The following is a 23,907-nucleotide window of genomic DNA, read 5'->3' on the forward strand; positions in this document are numbered from 1 at the left end:
AGAAAGACTTCAAAAATTTGTTGACAATTTTGTACAAAACCACCAGCTTATTTATGAGCGTATATGACCTGTAGAATAAGAGGACATATACCAAATATATGCTACTTTTTCAAATATATTTATATTTCCTCCATAATCCAACATTATAAAAGAGCTACCTTGATATCCTTCATGAAATAATGACAGTTTAGCATCAAGAATGGAACCTGTGTGTAAAAAACTTTCATTGCAGATTTTTGGTCTTTCATTCTTGATAGTGGTATAAATTACTAATCAGAAAAACTGACATTAGATTTCCTAATTTCAGATTGTATTTTGCACATGAATTCCATAAAGCACTTTCCCTTTATTGTTGACTACACACGACTATGGTACATTCATGAAAATTTAATGAAACTTAACTTTAAAAAATGTTCCACAAAGGAGAACAGCTGTAAATGCCAAGGTTTGCCCTGACTAATGTAATGGTAGTCTATAATCACAGACTCCAATCTGCCCCAAACAAATTATACTCTGACAAAAATTGTCTGCAAAAGCAAAGTCAAAATGAATATAATATTGGAATTGAAATAGCTTCAGTTGAACGATCCAACAGAATAGTCACTGGAGATTAAAATGGGATCTGACAACAGGCAAGACACAACTCCTGGACCCAGAGTGTGGAGATTTATTGCAAATGCTGAGCTGGAACCGTGGTCTGCAAAGGGGGGATATCCACAAGGAAGCCACACTGGAATTGGAAAGCAGGTTTTTGCCCATAAAGGTTAGTGATGTTGAAACCAGTTAGTGATGTTGAAACCTCAGAAACCTCAGAGGTTCAAATTGGGTAAGTCAGTATTTCTGAGTGGCAGGGTGGGGTGACCAGCATGGTTCTGCTTGAGTAGTGGACAACTCAGCATACTTGAGTGAGTCATCTGGGGTTATGTTCCCAGTCCTGGCTCTCTCTCTTCCAAGAAATAAGTGTTAACCACTTAACGTCCTGTGTCTCAGTTTTCTTCTAAATATAATTAGATGAATACATTTACATGGACTTTACTAGGTATATACTGAATTTACTAGGACCTTACCAGTTAGTGTTTTAAAATAGAACAGAACAGAAATTATAGAGGTATAAGAGATTTTACAGATCGATTAATCCAATCCTTTTAGCACTATGTCTTAAAAAGACATGCCCAAATCACAAATCTAGTTAGTGATTTTAAAGCTTCTTTTTTTCAACTTGGAATTAAAGACTAGAATATGTCCTTTGAATGTTTCATTGTATTTGGGGCTGGACACATAGATATTGCTTTGTGGAGAGTTAAAAACTATGTTGTAGCTAAATATTTAGCGACACACACACACACACACACACACACACACACACATATATATATATATATATATATATATATACCTCTAGGAGAAAGACCTGAGAAATATATGTCAAATAATAATAGTACTTATTTCTATGGTAGAATTACATGTTCTCATTTTCCTCTTTTGGTTTATCAGTGATTTCTTATGTAGTGAATATCTATTTTGTTTGTAGTAGAAAAAAATAGTTTCTCATGTGCCTTAAAATACAAAATATTCCAAAATCTGAAAAATTAGGTTTTGAACCTTGCATTGATTTCTTTCGACCTTCTGATCATCTATATTCTGATGAATCTCAAATCTATACTGCCACCTCAGACCCTTTCTTTTAAGCTCCAGACTTATTTATCCAAATGTTCTCTGTGTATTTCAGGACCTGACTACTCTCCAGCTAGGGAGTCTGCTTTGGGACATGAGCTGTCCAATCTTACTACTGCCTCAGGGGGCATAAATGAGTACTTCACATCAAGACCTTAGACCCCCCAATGAAAGCAAGGAAAATGAACAGCTATTTCCCAAAGTGCAAACTTTCTTATGTCAGCATCTTAGCTACCTATGTCTCAGAGCAATAATAAAGAAATCTCGGATTCTGACCACACCTCCTATACATTCAGGTTTTTGGATCATTTACCCTCAGTTTAACTTCAGCCTCAGTGTTGAATCATTTGTTCCATTTAAATCTGCTGCTTCCTGCCATTTATCAGCTCTTTACGCTTCTCCTACCTAGCTTAGAGTTCCATAGTCTATATTGAAACCACTCTCTTCTCTAAACTCCCTTTTCCCTTTCATTTAACCTTTCTAAGAAACTACATTCCCTGAATTAACTTGACTTTTAAAATTTTCTGTGCCTGTACCCTGGGTACCAATCACTTATAAATTCACAGTCATTAGTCTTAACACTACACGATAATTACTCAACCTTCTGAAATCTGACTCTCCCCTACTATTCTACCAAAACTAATTTCACCATAATTATCAATGTCCTCTGTTTCATCAAATCCAGGAGAAACTTTCCATCCCATATCTTATTAGATTACTCAGTCATCGCCAAGCAGATAAATCACTTTCTCCTTGTTAAAACATTGTGTTTCTTTAGCTTCTGAAACTTAAAAACATCTAATTTTCTTTTTTCTGACTATTTAGTATGATGTGAAGACTCATCTTCCTTTCTTGAACTATAAAATTTCCTTAGTGATCCACCCCAGGCCTTCTCCTCCTTACTCTATACTGTTCGTCTAGGACTATGCCATCTCTTCCAGTGTTTTGGCTTCAATAACCACCTATACTTCATGGTTACCAAATATACACCACTAACCAACACTTCTCTTTTAAGATTCAGGCCATTTATCCAACTGTCTAGCTTACATCTATATTTAGATGTTTCATAGACACCTCAAACTCAATAGATTTTTTAAACCACTGTCATCTTCCTCCTCCCCCAACAGTATTTGTTCTTCATTCAGTGCTAGACGATGACATCACTTTCTACCCAGCTGCCCAAAGTAAAGCATGCTTATCATCTTTGACTGCTCCCATTCCCTTACCAACCAACCTAGCATCACCAGTTAGTGTTCTTCAAGACAGATGTCAGTCCACTCCTCTCAACTTGCAGGGCCCCCACTTTACATGTAGGCCATTGTTATGTTTCACCTGTAATGGACTCTGGTATGGCATCCTTCATCTACTCTTACTTTCCTCCAGTATATACTCCACATTTCTGTCAGCATGAGCTTTTTAAAAATTAATATTTGATCATTTCTCTCTCCTATTTAAAATCTTCATAGCTTTTGAGTGCCTGTTGGACAAAGATTAAAATCCTAACACCATCAGCAAGACCTTGCCTGGTCTGAGTCCTACTTACTTTTCCAGTCTCATTCAATGATAGTCCCCTCTATTAAACTATAACAGTGAGGCAGGACAAGAATCACTATTCCCATTCTACATCTGAGAATTTATTTTTCATTGTCAAATGCTTAGTATTTAGTAGAGCCAAGATTCTGACCTAATCAAGTTGGTTCTATCCTCTTTTTCAGAATACAACATTATCTCCACAGCTCCAAGTACTTACAATAGTACATTTCAAAAGAGGATAGTATTGTAATAAAACAAATTTCACATTTGGAATCCACATTAAGGATTATGTTTCCAGAAATAAGACAAAGGTTCATGGAAATAAAATATAAATTATGGATTTTTTAATGTCAAATACTAATATATTAATAATAGCGAAGCTGTATTGAGCACTTACTCAACATGAATAATTTATACTTATTAATTCATTTATTCCCCATAAAAACCAAATTTGATAAATATCTAACCTTAGGCATGGAAAGAAAAAGTATTTGTCCAAAGTTACATACAAAGTAGAGGAGACAGTTTGAATTCAGGCTATCTACCTCCAGAGCTTTTCTTCCCTAACACTCTAATGTATTAATATCACTTGTCATCTCAATACAAAAAAATGGCTGGAGACAGACAGTAGGATTCTTAGGGTAAAATAAAATCCAAGTTCTTCCCTCACTTTTACAAATTTATCTTTACATTTTTCAGTCTGTATGCACATGGTCACATTGTTCTGCTTATAGATTATATCATTTTTCACCTTCATAATCTTATTTAGCCCCAAGACATAGAAAGCACATTATAAAGTGGCACTAAATAAAGGTGTATTGAATTGGTCTTCCAAGGATAATAAATACAAATTTCCTTAAACTCACATATTGGTGTCCTGAGGTGAACAGCTGAAAACCACTGTCAACACTTCAACCTTTACCATGAAAGTAGATTAAAACAGTAACCTACATATACATATATATCATTTGAAAGAACACTAAAACAAAAATTATTAAATAAAACATGAATGTTAGAAAGCAATTTCTATTCTATATTCAGAAGAAAAAGAGCACCTTATAATCATAGTTAATAATTTTTGCATGCAAGACTGATTTCTAAAATTCACACAGAGGAACCCCATGACTCATATTCACAGTTTTCACAGTAACCTTACTCATATATATATAACAATATTTTCTTATATTTTCCTTTATTTAAATAGTACTATAATGATTAAATGATTATCTCCCTGTCTTATACACTATGAATACACCACAGTTTTATTGTCTGGGTATTTTTTCCATTTTATTTTATTTTTTATTTATTTATTTTTTTTTAGATAATTATTTTTTATTGAAGGGTAGTTGACACACAGTATTACATTACATTAGTTTCAGGTGTACAACACAGTGATTCAACATTTATATACATGATAATTCTAAGTACCAGCTATCACCATACCAAGTTGTTACAATATTTTGACTATATTCCTTATGCTATACATTACATCCCGGTTGCTTATTTATTTTACAATTGGAAGTGTGTACTTTTTCTTGGTTGTTGTTGTTAGGGCATCTCTCATATTTATTGATCAAATGGTTGTTAACAACAATAAAATTCTGTATAGGGGAGTCAATGCTCAATGCACAATCATTAATCCACCCCAAGCCTAATTTTCGTCAGTCTCCAATCTTCTGAAGCATAACGAACAAGTTCTTACATGGAGAACAAATTCTTACATAGTGAATAAGTTACATGGTGAACAGTACAAGGGCAGTCATCACAGAAACTTTTGGTTTTGCTCATGCATTATGAACTATAAACAGTCAGTTCAAATATGAATACACATTTGATTTTTATACTTGATTTATATGTGGATACCACATTTCTCTCTTTATTATTTTTAATAAGATGCTGAAGTGGTAGGTAGATACAACATAAAGGTAGAAAACATAGTTTAGTGTTGTAAGAGAGCAAATGTAGATGATCAGGTGTGTGCCTGTAGACTATGTGTTAATCCAAGCTAGACAAGGGCAATAAAACATCCACATATGCAGAAGATTTCTCTCAGAACAGGGGGGGGTGAGGTTCTAAGCCTCACCTCTGTTGATCCCCAATTTCTCACCTGATGACCCCCCTGCGACTGTGCCTGTCTTAGGTTGTTCCTCCCTTGAGGAATCTTACCCGTCTCTGGCTAACCAGTCATCTTCCGGGGCCATACAGGGAAATGTTAAGTTGGTAAGTGAGAGAGAAGCCTTATTGTTTGAAATGGTTAGCTTTTTATTTCTTTGCATATTTATGCCCTGTGGCTTCTATGCCCAGCATTTGTCTTGAGGTATCTTTACCACTTGGAAGAATTATGATACTCGGTAAATTTGATATGAGGCACGAATTCTATTTAAGAATTCGTTGTAATTAGGAAGGAAGAAGAAAAGCTATAGAAGTAGCAGGCGGCAGAAAACATGGGAAGATTGATTATTTCTTTGACATATCTTCTTGTAGAGTAACTTCAGCATGTATATATTTTAAGCTACTACTTAAATTGCGCACACACATTAACATAATAGGAGTATAGTTACATAACCAAAGCATACCTGTAATTACCAGCCATCTCCAGTGAAACCAAGAAAACCAGTTAGGCACCCTAGGCATTTGTGAAAACTTATCAATGATATGATGGTTATTATCTAACTGAATTTGAATAGTTTGAGAAAAATCAGACAAATTAAAACAACCCATTCCTGGGCACTGTTCACATCCCTTATGTTCTTTTAACAGTAAATAGTCTGTAGTTGTAAGATTTTGGAGCGCTACAATTTGCACTTCTCCTAATTCTTGGTTGAGTTCCAACAGTATAGATCCAGTCAAATTTGTTGTTTTACTGTATGCACAGGCCAGCTTAGATATCTCCTTCATTCCCATGGCAAGTCCAGGAGCTGGTGGGATGAGTGCATCTACAGCTGTAGCAGTGCGTGGATCTTTGTTGGGGTTTTTTGATGATCATCTTCTGGCATGAGTCTTCCCGAGAGTGCTGATGTTGGAAGTTCTCTTTCATATCGTTTCTTAGTTCATTTTCGGGGTAGCCAAATTAGGCTTTGATCCTCTGTATAAACACAAACAGACCCTTTGCCTACACTTTTATATGTCCTTTATATCATTGTGTAGAACTCATTAGAGGTCACCACATAGGAACTGCATTTTTTTTTTTTAATCATTAATCTACACTTACATGACTAATACTTACGAATACTTTGTTTACTAGGCTCTCCCCTATACCAGGTCCCCCCTATATACTCCTTTACAGTCACTGTCCATCAGCGTAGCAACCTGTTGTAGAATCACTACTTGTCTTCTCTGTGTTGTACAGCCCTCCCCTTTCTCCCACCCCGCTATGGATGCTAATCTTAATACCCCCCTATTTCTCCCCCCCTTATCCCTCCCTACCCACCCATCCTCCCCAGTCCCTTTCCCTTTGGTACCTGTTAGTCCATTCTTGAGTTCTGTGATTCTGCTGCTGTTTTGTTCCTTCAGTTTTTCCTTTGTTCTTATATTCCACAGATGAGTGAAATCATTTGGTATTTCTCTTTCTCTGCTTGGCTTGTTTCACTGAGCAAAATACCCTCCAGCTCCATCCATGTTGCTGCAAATGGTTGGATTTGCCCTTTTCTTATGGCTGAGTAGTATTCCATTGTGTATATGTACCACATCTTCTTTATCCATTCATCTATCGATGGACATTTAGGTTGCTTCCAATTCTTGGCTATTGTAAATAGTGCTGCGATAAACATAGGGGTGCACTGATCTTTCTCATACCTGATTGCTGCATTCTTAGGGTAAATTCCTAGGAGTGCAATTCCTGGGTCAAATGGTAAGTCTGTTTTGAGCATTTTGATGTACCTCCATACTGCTTTCCACAATGGTTGAACAAGTTTACATTCCCACCAGCAGTGTAGGAGGGTTTCCCTTTCTCCAAAGCCTCGCCAACATTTGTTGTTGTTTGTCTTTTGGATGGCAGCCATCCTTACTGGTGTGAGGTGATACCTCATTGTAGTTTTAATTTGCATTTCTCTGATAAATAGCGATGTGGAGCATCTATTCATGTGTCTGTTGGCCATCTGTATTTCTTTTTTGGAGAACCGTCTGTTCAGTTCCTTTGCCCATTTTTTAATTGGGTTATTTGCTTTTTGTTTGTTGAGGCGTGTGAGCTCTTTATATATTCTGGACGTCAAGCCTTTATCGGATGTGTCATTTTCAAAGATATTCTCCCATACTGTGGGGTTCCTTTTTGTTCTATTGATGGTGTCTTTTGCTGTACAGAAGCTTTTCAGCTTAATATAGTCCCACTTGTTCATTTTTGCTGTGGTTTTCCTTGCCCGGGGAGATATGTTCAAGAAGAGGTCACTCATGTTTATGTCTAAGAGGTTTGTGCCTATGTTTTCTTCCAAGATTTTAATGGTTTCATGACTTACATTCAGGTCTTTGATCCATTTTGAGTTTACTTTTGTATATGGGGTTAGACAATGGTCCAGTTTCATTCTCCTACATGTAGCTGTCCAGTTTTGCCAGCACCATCTGTTGAAGAGACTGTCATTTCGCCATTGTATGTCCATGGCTCCTTTATCAAATATTAATTGACCATATATGTCTGAGTTAATGTCTGGATTGTCTAGTCTGTTCCATTGGTCTGTGGCTCTGTTCTTGTGCCAGTACCAAATTGTCTTGATTACTATGGCTTTATAGTAGAGCTTGAAGTTGGGGAGTGAGATCCCCCCTACTTTATTCTTCTTTCTCAGGATTGCTTTGGCTATTCGGGGTCTTTGGTGGTTCCATATGAATTTTTGAATTATTTGATCCAGTTCATTGAAGAATGTTGCTGGTAGTTTCATAGGGATTGCATCAAATCTGTATATTGCTTTGGGCAGGATGGCCATTTTGACGATATTAATTCTTCCTAGCCATGAGCATGGGATGCGTTTCCATCTGTTAGTGTCCCCTTTAATTTCTTTTAAGAGTGACTTGTAGTTTTCAGAATATAAGTCTTTCACTTCTTTGGTTAGGTTTATTCCTACGTATTTTATTTTTTTTGATGCAATTGTGAATGGAGTTGTTTTCCTGATTTCTCTTTCTGTTGGTTCATTGTTGGTATATAGGAAAGCCACAGATTTCTGTGTGTTGATTTTGTATCCTGCAACTTTGCTGTATTCCGATATCAGTTCTAGTAGTTCTGGGGTGGAGTCTTTAGGGTTTTTTATGTACAGTATCATGTCATCTGCAAATAGTGACAGTTTGACTTCTTCTTTGCCAATCTGGATTCCTTGTATTTTTTTGTTTTGTCTGATTGCCGTGGCTAGGACCTCTAGTACAATGTTAAATAACAGTGGGGAGAGTGGGCATCCCTGTCTAGTTCCCGATCTCAGAGGAAATGCTTTCAGCTTCTCGCTATTCAATATAATGTTGGCTGTGGGTTTTTCATAGATGGCCTTTATTATGTTGAGGTACTTGCCCTCTATTCCCATTTTGCTGAGAGTTTTTATCATGAATGGATGTTGAACTTTGTCAAATGCTTTTTCAGCATCTATGGAGATGATCATGTGGTTTTTGTCTTTCTTTTTGTTGATGTGGTGGATGATATTGATGGACTTTCAAATGTTGTGCCATCCTTGCATCCCTGGGATGAATCCCACTTGGTCATGGTGTACGATGGTTTTGATGTATTTTTGAATTCGGTTTGCTAAAATTTTGTTGAGTATTTTTGCGTCTACGTTTATCAGGGATATTGGTCTATAGTTTTCTTTTTTGGTGGTGTCTTTGCCTGGTTTTGGTATTAGGGTGATGTTAGCTTCATAGAATGAGTTTGGGAGTATCCCCTCCTCTTCTATTTCTTGGAAAACTTTAAGGAGAATGGGTATTATGTCTTCCCTGTATGTCTGATAAAATTCCGAGGTAAATCCATCTGGCCCGGGGGTTTTGTTCTTTGGTAGTTTTTTGATTACTGCTTCAATTTCGTTGCTGGTAATTGGTCTGTTTAGATTTTCTGTTTCTTTTTGGGTCAGTCTTGGAAGGTTGTATTTTTCTAGGAAGTTGTCCATTTCTCCTAGGTTTCCCAGCTTGTTAGCATATAGGTTTTCATAGTAGTCTCTAATAATTCTTTGTATTTCTGCGGGATCTGTTGTGATTTTTCCTTTCTCATTTCTGATACTGTTGATTTGTGTTGACTCTCTTTTCCTCTTAATAAGTCTGGCTAGAGGCTTATCTATTTTGTTTATTTTCTCGAAGAACCAGCTCTTGGTTTCATTGATTTTTGCTATTGTTTTATTCTTCTCAATTTTATTTATTTCTTCTCTGATCTTTATTATGTCCCTCCTTCTGCTGACCTTAGGCCTCATTTGTTCTTCTTTTTCCAATTTTGATAGTTGTGACATTAGACCGTTCATTTGGGATTGCTCTTCCTTTTTTAAATATGCTTGGAGTGCTATATACTTTCCTCTTAAGACTGCTTTTGCTGCGTCCCACAGAAGTTGGGGCTTAGTGTTGTTGTTGTCATTTGTTTCCATATATTGCTGGATCTCCATTTTGATTTGGTCATTGATCCATTGATTATTTAGGAGCGTGTTGTTTAGCCTCCATGTGTTTGTGAGCCTTTTTGCTTTCTTTGAACAGTTTATTTCTAGTTTAATGCCTTTGTGGTCTGAAAAGTTGGTTGGTAGGATTTCAGTCTTTTGGAATTTACTGAGGCTCTTTTTGTGTCCTAGTATGTGGTCTATTCTGGAGAATGTTCCATGTGCACTTGAGAGGAACGTGTATCCTGTTGCTTTTGGATGTAGAGTTCTGTAGATGTCTATTAGGTCCATCTGTTCTAGTGTGTTGTTCAGTGCCTCTGTGTCCTTACTTATTTTCTGTCTGGTGGATCTGTCCTTTGGAGTGAGTGGTGTGTTGAAGTCTCCTAGAATGAATGCATTGCATTCTATTTCCTCCTTTAGTTCTGTTAATATTTGTTTCAGGTATGTTGGTGCTCCTGTATTGGGTGCATATATATTTATAATGGTTATATCCTCTTGATGGACTGAGCCCTTTATCATTATGTAATGTCCTTCTTTGTCTTTTGTTACTTTCTTTATTTTGAAGTCTGTTTTGTCTGATACCAGAATTGCAACACCTGCTTTCTTCTCTCTGCTGTTTGCTTGAAATATCTTTTTCCATCCCTTGACTTTAAGTCTGTGCGCGTCTTTGGGTTTGAGGTGAGTCTCTTGTAAGCAGCATATGGATGGATCTTGCTTTTTTATCCATTCTATTACTCTGTGTCTTTTGATTGGTGCATTCAGTCCATTTACATTTAGGGTGATTATTGAAAGGTATGAATTTATTGCCATTGCAGACTTTAAGTTTGTGGTTACCAAAGGTTTAGGGTTAGCTTCTTTACTGTCTTACTGTCTAACTTAACTCGCTTGTTGAACTATTATAAACACAATCTGATGATTCTTTATTTCTCTCCCTTCTTATTCCTCCTCCTCCCTTCTTCATATGTTGGGTGTTTTGTTGTGTGCTCTTTTTAGGAGTGCTCCCATCTAGAGCAGTCCCTGTAGGATGCCCTGTAGAGGTGGTTTGTGGGAGGCAAATTCCCTCAACTTTTGCTTGTCTGGGAATTGTTTAATCCCTCCTTCATATTTAAATGATATTCGTGCTGGATACAGTAGTCTTGGTTCGAGGCCCTTCTGTTTCATTGCATTAAGTATATCATGCCATTCTCTTCTGGCCTGTAGGGTTTCTGTTGAGAAGTCTGATGATAGCCTGATGGGTTTTCCTTTGTAGGTAACCTTTTTTTTCTCTCTGGCTGCTTGTAATACTTTGTCCTTGTCTTTGATCTTTGCCATTTTAATTATTATGTGTCTTGGTGTTGCCCTCCTTGGATCCCTTGTCATGGGAGTTCTGTGTACCTCTGTGGTCTGAGAGGCCATTTCTTCCCCTAGTTTGGGGAAATTTTCAGCAATTATTTCTTCAAAGACATTTTCTATCCCCTTTTCTCTCTCTACTTCTTCTGGAATGCCTATGATTCTTATATTATTTCTTTTATATTGATCACTCAGCTCTCTTAAAATTCTTTCATTCCTGGAGATCCTTTTATCTCTCTCTGCATCAGCTTCTCTGCGTTCCTGTTCTCTGTTTTCTAGTCCATTAATGGTCTCTTGCATCTCGTCCATTCTGTTTTGAAGTCCTTCCAGAGCTTGTTTTATTTCTGAATTCTCCTTCCTTAGTTCTTGCATATTTCTCTGCAAGTCCATCAGCATGGTTATGACTTTTGTTTTGAATTCTTTTTCAGGTAGACTGGCTAAATCTATCTCCCCAGATTCCTTCTCAGGGGAAGATGTAGCAGATGCCGAAGCTGTCTGGGTTAGTCTTGTCTGAATCATATTTTTTTGCCTTTTCATGTTGACAGGTGCTATTGACTGTCAGCTGGGAGGGCCAAAATTTTCACTTACTACTGGCCTTTCTTTACTGGGGCAACTGCGACCCCTAGTGGCTTGTGTTGGGTAATTGCGTGTAGAGTGGGTCTTTGTGTCTTGCCTGGCCGGGAGGGAGAAATTTCCCTTTCTGTGGGCGGAATTTGTCTCAGGCTGCTTCTCTGCTTTCGCAGCGCCCGGTGGGGTGATGGATGGGGGGGCTGCTTGACTGTTTGCCTCCGTGAGGGGTCTCAGAGCTGTTGCCCAGGGGGTTAGTGCACCCGGTTTTCCCTGTAATTTCCAGCTGCTGTACTGTGACCTGGGTTGTTTCCGTCAAGCTGTTAAGTCCCTGTCCCTTTAAGACTTTCAAAAAGCCCCCGCTTTTCTTTGTCACAGGGGCATCAGCTTCAGCACCCGCTCTGAGGGCTTACCCCCTGTTCTCCCAGTATCCAGGGCCCCCTGGGCATATACTGTGTCTGCGCTCTGGCCCGGATGGCTGGGGCTGGGTGTTCGGCAGTCCTGGGCTCCGTCTCCCTCCCGCTCTGCCTATTGTTCTCCCTCCGGGAGCTGGGGGGAGGGGCGCTCGGGTCCCGCCGGGCCGGGGCTTGTATCTTACCCCTTTCACCAGGCGCTGGGTTCTCGCTGGTGTAGCTGCAGTCTGGCCACTGTCCTGCGTCTTCTGGTCTCTCTTTTAGGGCTAGTTGTGTTTGTTGTATTTTCAAAAGTATATATGTTTTTGGGGAGGAGATTCCCACTGTCCTACTCATGCCGCCATGTTCATTTTTTCCATTTTAGATTTGAGAAAGGAATGAAGTTTATATTTGAATGTTTAATATATAACCTTATATTAGGTATTTAGTTCAACCAAATAACTGATTTCTGGGTTCTTTCTGCTGTCAAAGACTTCCCTACAATAGTAGTCAGACACTTAATCATGGCCTTAGGAGTTTAGTGTAGGCTGAGAACATGTTTTATGAATAAGGGTATGGTTGGAAGAGCCCTAAGAAAGGAATAAAAATACTTGCCTACAATGCTCCATCATTTAACACCTTAGGGCAAATATCTCCTGAGTTATAAATCAGAGGATTTGTATTATATGACTTCAAATATTTGTCCCTCTTCTCTAGATTCTTCGATTCTAGGTCAAGTGGAGAAAATCGTACAGAGCTAAATTCTTCAGCTCTAGTGTCTACCATTGTTTCACATGGAGTATAGGAAAACCCACAGGACTAAAATTCCAGTCTGAAAGCCAGAATGTTAATAAAACTTTGACACTGGTCATTTCTTATGTGTAATTGTAGTTTGTGTTTCAGTGCATCAGCAGTGTGTCCAGGAATCTGGAAGCACATGGACATGGCAGGAGTCCGCAGCATTAATAAGGACAGGCATCAAGCTATGAAGTATAGAAAGAAAAACTCTTCCTTTTTAGAACTTTTCTTTTTGGAAGGATCATGAAGGGTGCTGTGACTTCCTTAACAGAAGCTCTGAGGTAGAAAATGGTTCTGGCCAAATCCCAGAAAGGAAAATAAATTTTACTTTCCCTTAGAAGCCCCCTATGACAATGTCAGTCTAAAGATGATTTCAGTCCAGAGTCCAGTATTTGTAGCCTGAGGAAGCCAAGGAAGGGTCTTTACTCAAGACTCCAAGAAGAAGGAAAATCAAAAACCTGAAGTGAAGCCTGACCATCCAGCTGGCACATGTGCCCAGGCCACAGCTGGCTTTGGCAAGCCCTCATCCTCGAGGTCTCCATGGCTCTGAGGCACTCACCACAAGCAAATCATGGGTTTTAAAATGCAAGAGTTAAAGAACATATTGATGTAATTTTGGTGCAACAGCGTTTAGAGAATTGTGTGTTGTCTTTGAAGGTTGGCTAACCTTGGGATTGCTTCAGACCTGCAATGGGACTATTTGCCTGGGGCTAGGTTCTGTTGTCCCTGAAGAGGTGTGCAATATTACCAGTCCCCAAAGTGCAGCCTCAAACCTTTGTCCTGCCTGCTGCCCTGGTGCAAGAGGACCAATCTGGGCTCAAACTTCTTTTAAAATCAGAAGTATTTTTATGGATGTTAACTAGTTGCCTACAGTCTCAGAATCACTAGAAAATGAAAACTAGTTCTTAGATTTACTTGAAAGAATTTATTTTAAGTGATTACATAATCTCTGCTTGATTGACTCCTTTACAAGGGAATTCTTAGTGTCAACTTTAAAAGTGAAACAGCCAAAATGGGTTTATTCAAGAATAGCAGAGGAATTTCAGTTCAGGACATGCAAGCTATGGCAAACCATAGGCAAGTCTAGAGATCAAAGGAGAGGAGCCTACAATGCTCCATCTCTTTATTCAGAAAAGGAGGAAGTTGGGAGGGGCTGCTTTGAAGGAAAGCCCTTTGGAAGAAAGTGAGAGTTCAGGATGGTGACAGTTTCTCAATGGCTGAAGTGTGGTATTTTCTTATTGGCCAAGCTTGCTGCTGGGTAAGGAGAAATTCTTCCTGCTGTAACAAAGTAGTCTCCTTCCTGTTGATAATGCAGGGGCCTGCAATTGAGGAGTGGTAGGGCACGAGAGGTTTCTCTCTGACTCCCCTACTCCATTTCAAATGAGGTTTCCTTTATACAGTTTCAAAAATAGTTCTTCCAGGTAACAGAGTCAAATTTGTCTCTCCTCAATTCCATCCATCTATTCTTATTCTTCCCCTAAGGGCCCCTTTCAGCAACACAGACTCCCTCGATCTCTTTTCCAGACTAAATATTCCAAATATTTCAACTTCATGGTTTCAAGTACTTCACCCTCTTAACTATTCTTTCTTACATGTGCCCAATTTAATTTATATCTTTTTAAAATACTTTAATTTTTTAAAAATATTTTGTGTAGATCGACTTGAATTACTCTTACATAATGCAGAAACTTGATGCTCTATAAAGTGGGTTCATTCATATAACTCTGACTCATTTCTAGGGTTTAGGATTCATTTTTAGATGAGAATTAATATTAATCACCAGATTTTGATCAGGACAATCTTCTCTCCAGTTGTTATCATGTATAATCAGACAAATAAACATTTAGAAATTTAAAAACTATTTATAATCCTTCATTGTCATATGGAATATGTCTAAGAGATAATTACATAAATATTCAATCTAAAATGAGTGGTTTAGTAGTTTAGGTCCTAAATGGTATTTTGATTAAATTGGAATTTAGATATCAATAGCTCTCTCTCCCTCTGTTTAGAAATGAGAAATCAGAAACTCAGAGGAGTATAAAACTTGGTCAGGCATTTGCCTACAACAAATCATTGGAAGAACCAAAAGTCTTTCCTTCAATCCAAATTTCTTTCTCATTAACCCTGTATGTCCAGCCTATCATATATTGCCATTAGATTCAAATGCCACCTTATTTTGTTAAATGACTTACCATATATCTTGTGCAGAGACTAGAACATAATAAATCATAAAATACATTTTTATTATGTTATTGTTAATAAACATGGCAATACCATGTAATCAAAATGTTTTAAGAAATAGCATAGAAGATATTAGTTTATGGACAAAATCCTATTATAATAAATTGCATATACAGAAAATGGCAATTCATTTCCATACCAAGAGAATCTTCCCTTGAAACGACACTTCATGACCTATTCCAGGTACCTAATTATGTTTTTAGATGCTAGTTACCTAGTTCAGAACTAGTTTACTAGTTACTAGTAATGTTTCTTAGTGCACATGAAGTGCTCCTGTTTCAGTTAACTACTTAATTAACAACTCAAAGCTTAGTGGCTTAAAATAACAGTCATTTGTTCCCTCAGTGGGTCAGAAATGTGGGCAATCTCTGAGGTTAGCTTATCTCTCCCACATGGTGACAAATAGTTCCTTTTACAGTTGCATTCAACTAGAATATCAGCTCAGCTGGAATGTTCAAGATTGTCTCATTCACATGGCTGGTGCCATAGCTGGGACAGCTTGAATGGCTGGGCCTTTCTGCTCCTGTGGTGTCACTTGGGTGTCCATATCTGTCTGAGGCCTCAGTTCTTCTCCATGTGGCCTCTCTCTTGATTCACATGAGTAGCCTCAACATGTAGTATTGTGTCTGGTTCCTCCTGAGCAAAAGCGGATGTCCCAACAACTCTTAAGGTCGAAGCACAGAAGTCCCAAAGACTCAATTCGACTATAGTCTATTAGTTAATGTGAGTGGCAAGTCCAACTCAAATTCAAATTGTAGGGAAATAGAATCTATCTTTTAATGGGAGGTATAATTTCTGTGATTATTCCATCCCTGTATGATGGAAACCCTATACAGAAAATCTGTTTGTCTGCTGTTTGCTTTGTAGTTGGCAAAAGGAAGTTGATTTGAGCTTTGATTCTGCCACCTACCAAGCTAAAATTATTTTTTAAAAGACTTAATCAATTGTATGGAAACTGATATAAACACACACACACACACACAAAAAAAAAAGTAGATGCAGTATTATGTATTGCATACATGGTTTCTTGTCTTTTCTCCTTAAAGAGTTGTTTCACATCAAATTGTAGTTTATCTGCACTACTAAAAGTTGCACTTTATCTCCGATGGAAGAATTTACAATGATAAATTGCCACTATGAATTCAATTATTCTTTTACATGAATCTGTGTTTTAATAATTTCACAATGGGATCTAAGTACATTTATAGCTGAAATACATACATACCATCATGTTATTTATTCAGTTTGCCTATTCTGGGCTTTACAGATTCTGGAAACCTTACAAAAAGGGCTCCGTTCACCAAGGTTGAAAAATATTAAGTCCAAAGGAATAAAAGTGCTGATATTAGTTGTCAGTTTACTACACAAAGCCACCTTATTCTGTTAAATGACTTACCATATATCTTGTGCAGAGACTAGAACATAATAAACCATAAAATACATTTTTATTATGTTATTGTTAATAAACATGACAATACCATGTAAGCAAAATGTTATAAGAAATAGCATAGAAGACATTCATTTATGGACAAAATCCTATTATAATAAATTGCTCAGCTGGAATATTTTTATTGACTGAGCCAAGAGATACCCTTATCCAGGAACTTCAGATTAGAAATTTTATTTATATAAATATTTTCCTTTGATTTAATTTAAAAGGCTTGATTTGCACACTTAAACCATGCACTTGAGTCCATTATGATCTTGGTGCAACTTTAATAAATATGAAAAGCTTTTCATATATTAAACTTCAATTTTTATCATTTTAACAAATAGTAACACGACCAAATAATATGTCTTAAAAGATTTGATGTAATATACAAACCCACACCAATTTTAGAACTTTTACAGTTAAACACATTTCATGAATATATTAATATATAAATATATAATTACACGTGATCTGTAGTTTTATTACATTATATAACTATATCTTTAACTGGACTGGTACTAAATATTATGTTGTTTACAATTGTTACTTGAAATACTACTTTATTGGATATGCTTGTTCATAAAGCTTTGTGTATATTCATTTTACTTCCTTTTTAGGTCACAGTAAAAATTATATCTAAAGCCTTTGACATATATAGCTACATTACCCTACAAAATGTTCAGACAATTACACTTCTACCAATATTTGCCCATATCCTTAAACCTTTGCTAATGCTGATGCTGAATATTGTCACTAATTGTCATTTGTAATTTGTTAAATGAAAAATGTTTCTTATTCTTCTTAAAAGTATTTATTTGACTTCTAATCAGATTTAGTTTCTTGAGTTTGCAACACATACAATAAAATATCATTTCTTAAAAGTGATCATTTAATCACCTCCTACATATGTGTTATATGTGTGTATATGTATTTCTATGTACACATACATTCACATATAAAACTAAATTTTTTGCAGTAGTTACATTGTGTATTCATTGGTGAATTATGGGTGATTATTACTTTGATATTATTCTATGTATTTCAAAAAATTATCTATGACTAACATAAATATATAAAATCATACAGCAGAATATTGCTATCCTTAGAGTTCATTCATTAGGATCATATTACAATAATTTGTTCTCAAACAATTTTTCAAATCTCAAAAACTCAAAAAAGATCTCAGAAAAGGTCTCAAGTGAAACCTGTCTGTATTTGTTATTAGGTGGATTTGATAGGCATGGTACAATGTGACCTCTGTCTGATGGAAAATACAAGTATAGGCATTTATGATAATCACCGTGCTGCCTCCCCACTCCAAACACATACCAGTCTAGAGTACAGAGCCTGACAGTCATTTCCAAATAAGCATGGCTTGGACCAAGCCATTCTTTCACTGTGACACTATTTCAGCTCTGATATTCCTGGGTTCCAGCTGTGCTGAGCTGGGTCCTTTGCTTTTCCTTCTCCTGGTTAGGTTCCTTATCAACTTTCCTTATCAGCCAGGTTCTGGGATCTGCACCTGTAATCACTTCTGCTCCATCCTTCAGCTGCCAACTTTCCTTGACAACTTGCCACTGTTTCCAGTCTTTCCCGGGGAAACCCTTCGAATTCCAAGCACAATTTCATCTTTGATCTCCATCTCCCAATGGTATATATACTCTTTACTTTTTCCAGTTACCAAAAACTGACTCTTCAACTAGTATAGCATTTTTTGTATTAGAATAAATATCACCTCAGATATTTGAATCCATTTCTTACCACCCCTACCAGATGATGAGCTTTTGATGATAGAAAGGGTAATGAACATGTCTCAACTATCTCTCTGTGGTTATCATGCCCAGTCATGCTTTGCACATAGAAATTACTCAGCATATACTTGGCTGAAGGAATGAAAGATGTAGTTACATATTCATATTCAAAATCGTATGGTCCATCCTAGACAGAATGAGCTTCTTAATCAATCGGGTGATTCTTAGGTGGAGTGGCTAAAGGAAGGTTATTAATAAATCAGTTTTAAAGGCAGCAGTGGGAGAAACTGCATCCTAATTCAGGAAAGATCATGATTTCACTTTTCTGGGAGTCTTGAAAAAGTCACTTACCTTCACCAGAGTTCAGTTTCCATATCTAGAAAAAGAAAATGATCAACAACCCAGTCTTCATGACCTCTTATAGTTGGTGCATTCTTGAATTTCATTCTTAGATTTCATTCAGTCTTGATCTAAAATGAACCTCAGCATCGGGATCATCCCTGACGTCAAATGAGAAACTTGAATATAAAGATGGCTCAGTTTTGCTCTTTTCTGGATGTTTACTGAGCCCATGTAGAAATGAAATTGTACCCACACCTGATGAACTCAAATTAACTTCTTTTGAAATTATCTTACATTCACTCTGCTTTTGGATTTCTCCTTTTTAATAATTCTCTTTCTGAATCTAACACTTTGACAGCATTCTGTTTGGTAAAAAAAAAAAAACTGTGTTCTAAAGATGTACAAAATGTGGATAAATGAAATTCATATTCTAATGATACTGCATTGCAATTTCCAAGATTAAATAATTTGTATTGCTGATTACTTGTCAAGGGAACTATATTTGTGAAGTTAAAGTTTCTTTGATAGCCAGTCTCTCTGTGAAGTAGTTACATCTAAAACAAAGAGGCAAAATATGTTAAATGTATTTCCTTGCAGTGATTGCAAAGGGAAAAACTCTTAGTCGTTGAGAGATAATTCCTAATTAATCCACTGTACAAATTTGTATGTTATTATTTCTGGTCTCTTTAAAGGAGAAGATACTGGAACATCTATTATAACTACAGCTGGATTTTTTTCTATGGTACTGAAAAACTTCCAATTACAGAGTTTAGGGAGTAGCTACAGTATTCTTAGAACTCATCACTATTGTTTTTTGGCTACAAGGTAATTAGACTGAGTTGAAAATTCATTAGTTTTCATTTCCTTTTATTTTTTCACATCTATGCTTTTACATTAGATTACCAAAATCCTTTTCAAACAACATTACATTTCATAGCAGCAAGATTCTAGGAAGAAAATAGAATACAAGATTAGGATTCACTAAAAAAGAACCTATATTTTTTATTAAAAAATAATATTTAGTGTCCAGAGTCTTCATGTTTTGTATTTTCAATCCAATTACACTGATGCTATTACTAGGAAGAATATAATGTGAATTCAGTAGTGACTTTGCCTCTGATGTGAGTGTCTGAACAATGAACTTAAAATACATATTAAATACATGCTTATATACATATACATAAATATAATAAAATTTTATGAAAATATATTTAAAATACATTTAACTCCATATTAGAAATACCTGTTGGCAGTATGTTGTATAGCTTATTTATTTTTATTGGTTACTTGTAACTCTAACTTCTAGATTTGGTCAAGACTAGCCCCAGTTTTAACCTCATACTGTATGTAGAACAGTACCACTTCATGAATGGGTTCGTGACAAGATAGAGAGTTTGCATCAGGATGTAAACTAGTATTGATTTCCTCAGCAAGTAGTCCTAAGGGAAAAAGAAAAATGTCCACTAAAATAAATGGGCTGCTTAGTGGTTTAGTTTATCTACATTCTGGTGAAGCTCTTGTTTTCTCATGGGCCAGTAACAAGTAGTTCATGTGTCATTCAGGCACCACTCTGAGTAGCGCTGCTTCAGAGGCCCTCCACGCTGGCCCTCCTCCAGCCATGCCCCTCTCACAGTGTGAGGAATCTGGGGGTGCCAGGAGTCATGCCTAACCAGAGGCATAGCCCACCTTCTGGACCATGACTTGAGCACTCAAGACGTTGGAATTCTTTACCCAAAGTGCCTGAGTTTACTTGTTCTCCTCTCCCCAGTCTTATTTCCAAAGATGAGCCAAACCACTGGGTGCCTTTTTGTAGATATATAAGGAGAACCTGGATTTGTGGGCTGAATTGGCCACCTTTCTACGTTGTCCCTTACTGTACAGATCAAGGGAATTAGTGATAGGGATAGAAGGGTCTGCTCTTCTAAGATTAGAGTCAGCTCCTCATGTATTGCCATATTGCCACCTTTTCAGCAATTCAGCATTTCTAACTTTTACCTGGCCTTCTGAGTCGGTGTAGAACATCTCCTCATGTGGTATGTAGACCTCCATGCGTGCTCTTGCGCAGGCCCTGCAAATGTTAGGGGAAGCTTCCTTCCAGTCTACAGGTATCACTGAAAAAAATCAGAGATTTTTTTTTATAAACACGTAACTTTTTTAAATGTTCAATCCCCACTCTTCTACTCATGTTTGCTTACATGTTTTTGAAGTTTCTGAAATGCAAAAACATCCTACAGTACTAGGATTTTTATATGCGTTCATTTTCTTAAAAGAAGTCGTTTTTCTCATTGCTGTTCTACTTACCGGAGTTTCTTTTCCAATCATTCCCTAGTGAATCATGAACATTCTTCAAGTAGTTTTCCATCAGTACTGACCTTCTCCTCACCCCTCACACCTTTTACTGCTTCATCTTAGTAGTAAGATTTTTATCCCTAGAGTTGGCCAGTTCCCCCAGAATTCTGACTGCTTCCTTCAGTTTCTTTCTGTTTTAGAGGATACTGTTTAAAGTTCTATTCCTTAATAACTTCTTTTCAACTTCACTGTTCTATTTTTTCTTTTCATCTCTATCTTGAGTGTGCATTATTCATGTATTTATGTGTGTATATATATATATGTATGTGATTTATCTTTATATTCATTTCTTTCTCCTTGACTGTGAGTTGTTTTTCAAGGCAAGGACTAAGTCTAACTATTCTATTTTTTTTTTGCAGCATTTAATATAGCAATTGTAACATAAACACTGAATAAGTAATTTATGTTATTTAAATAAATCAAACAAAATAAGATTGTTATATACTATTAAAATATAATTTATAGAGAGAAGGAGCCTCTTGGATATTTTAGATTTTAAAACATATTGCAATAATAGAAGTAGAACATAAAAAGGTCTATAAGAAGTAACAGTATTTTGTCTATACCTCCTATAAAGATGAATGTCAAACTAAAGATTCAAACAAAAACACAGTAAACAAGCAATGCCCGAACATTCTGGAGAGACTGCTGAATGGCAAAATCACTTTTGATTGGCTTTTTTTTTTCCAAGAGTGGGTGTCTTCATTTTCAAATATACTATTTCAAGATGTAAGGTTTTCCTGTCAGTGCTAAGTTACTTTTTCTTTTTTTAATATTACATTTGGCTACCCACTGAAACCATTCATTTATTCAGTTTCCATAAAACTCATAATAATTATTTAATTTTTTTCTGTTCTTGGCTCTTTTCAAAATCATAACTACAGTTTTAAAAACTAAATTTTATTTCTGTGCAAATAATTCCCCTTCCTGTGCCCATCCCCACTAATTGCCAAGGAACTGCAATTATGCCGATCAGTTTTATTTATGATAGGCTCACATCTTATTGCTACTAGGAAATGGAAAGCCTGCCATAGATCAGATGATACTGAACCATTGTAACATCCTTCTCTCCAAGTTAAACTAATATAAATCAGTAAAAATAAGGATGATGGGAACTTTGCTTTCAAATCAAGAGAATCAAAAGCAATTTTCAAGTGGCTCTATTCTTGCATTTTTTTTCATATATCAAACAGTTAAATATCCTTTAGCTAATTCTTAGGTGTTTGGTTTATTAACTATTATGTGGTCAGTTTTTGCCAAAAGTATAGGTACATTTGTTAGGTACAAAAATAGTTTTAAAGTTTATGCTTATATCCACAGTGTCCTTTGAGTTTTTTTATTGCCTTCAAAATTTGACCTTAAAAAGATATATTACCTATTCTCCTAAACAATGAATATTTTTGTATTTGGTGGCCTTAACTTAATTTCTCATTATTTCAGTCCATTACCTTGGCAACAATTTTTATGCAAATATTTTTAAATCTCTATATATCATAGCCAAAAATGCTCATTGGGAGAAGGGATTTTTTTTTGAACTTTTTTAAAACATGTATTCTCAGTGTGCTTAAAGTAATCAGTAAATATCTACTGAAACTGACATATTCATTTCATTCTTTTTCAGATTTATGAATTTTTATTTGCACAATGGGGCCAGTTATATGTTTCCCTGGTCATTAAGTATTTAAAATACCAAGTATGAATATTTGCAACAAAAATAATACATATTTACATGCATTATTATTTAAATACATACATTTAATGTATACTTTGATGTACCAAGCCTACATATATTTGTAAATGTTATACAGATATGATCTTATTTAATAATCAAAACTACCCTATAAGATAGTCATTGCCATTTTCCATTTTATCTAGATCTGGAAGTTAAGGCTTAGAGAAATATAAAAAGCCTCAAATATCTCAATAATAAGTATATTTGTCTACTGATTATCATCTATGTCACAAGGCTGGTAAATGTTCACTAAAATTAGGGCTACCAAATTACTGAATTTAAGTGCATCTTAAAATATGTACATTTACATATCAAAATTAAATTCATATTAAGCTAATACTAAACACACTTGCATTTGGATAATTGCAAAAGTTGAAAAAGAATTTATTATTTTTGCTCGTTTATGAAAACTGTTTAGATATTTTTCATTCCACTTGTAAAAAGGACTGTGTTGTTATGCCAGGTATAAAAATCATTGAATTATAAACCAAAGAAACTCCAAATCCACATTTCTAACCCCAAACTAAGAGGGGAAAAAGCTTAAATTTTAAGTCATCTATGTTGTAGCTATTCGACAAATATTTGTTATTTGCTTTTTTTTTTAAGTCTCAGGGAAATTTTTTTACCCACAACAAGTCTATATTAGGGCTTTCTAATTTCTGATATAAATCTCTCCATCTACAGTTACAAGCATCTTCTCTCTAAGGGTGCAAAATTCAAGCAATCAGTCGTTGAATCTACACAGTATCATCCTTGTAATAAATTTAACCTATGCAGTTTTAAATTTCTCCATAATCAATTACTTAAGTCACAATTGGACCAAATGATAATAAATAATTTCACTGTCTATACCGAGATGCCATAAAAATAAAATTATGACTGAGAGTTACTTTAAAAGACTTGATTTAAAATGCTGTTTTGACATTTTTATTTTGAAAGACTAAGAAGTTATTTAAATCAGAATTATAATCGATTGTTATAGTTTTATTCTCTATGTTATTCTCTGTTATACAGAATTTGAAATTCATTTTATACCATTACAACTTTATTGTACTTTTAGATAGAATTAATCTCCTTGCCTGACAAATCACAAAAGGAAAATCATAAAGATCATAAAGGCTATGTACCAAATGAAAGCTCTCCCTTCAGAAACCTCCCTACAGTGTTACTAAAGGAATTGAAGGTCATTTATTACTGCACAATGAGCCAGGCTATATTCTAG

The 23,907-nt window shown here is 35.9% G+C and overlaps 1 protein-coding gene across 1 annotated transcript in view; it reads right to left on the reverse strand.

Annotated features, from left to right (window-relative positions):
- LOC118907096 (tubulin--tyrosine ligase-like protein 12) overlaps nucleotides 1-20,653 on the reverse strand; it is a 169,322-nt gene extending 148,669 nt beyond the window's left edge. The window contains exons 1-2 of the mRNA XM_036875326.2: nucleotides 20,600-20,653; nucleotides 18,614-18,638 (exon numbers count right to left, since the gene is read on the reverse strand). Of these exons, the coding sequence (XP_036731221.2) occupies nucleotides 18,614-18,638; nucleotides 20,600-20,653 (79 nt within the window). The remainder of the gene's footprint in view (nucleotides 1-18,613; nucleotides 18,639-20,599) is intronic.
- Between the last annotated feature and the right edge of the window lie 3,254 nt (nucleotides 20,654-23,907).

This window comes from Manis pentadactyla, chromosome 1, assembly GCF_030020395.1.
Source record: "Manis pentadactyla isolate mManPen7 chromosome 1, mManPen7.hap1, whole genome shotgun sequence".
NCBI lineage: Eukaryota > Metazoa > Chordata > Mammalia > Pholidota > Manidae > Manis > Manis pentadactyla.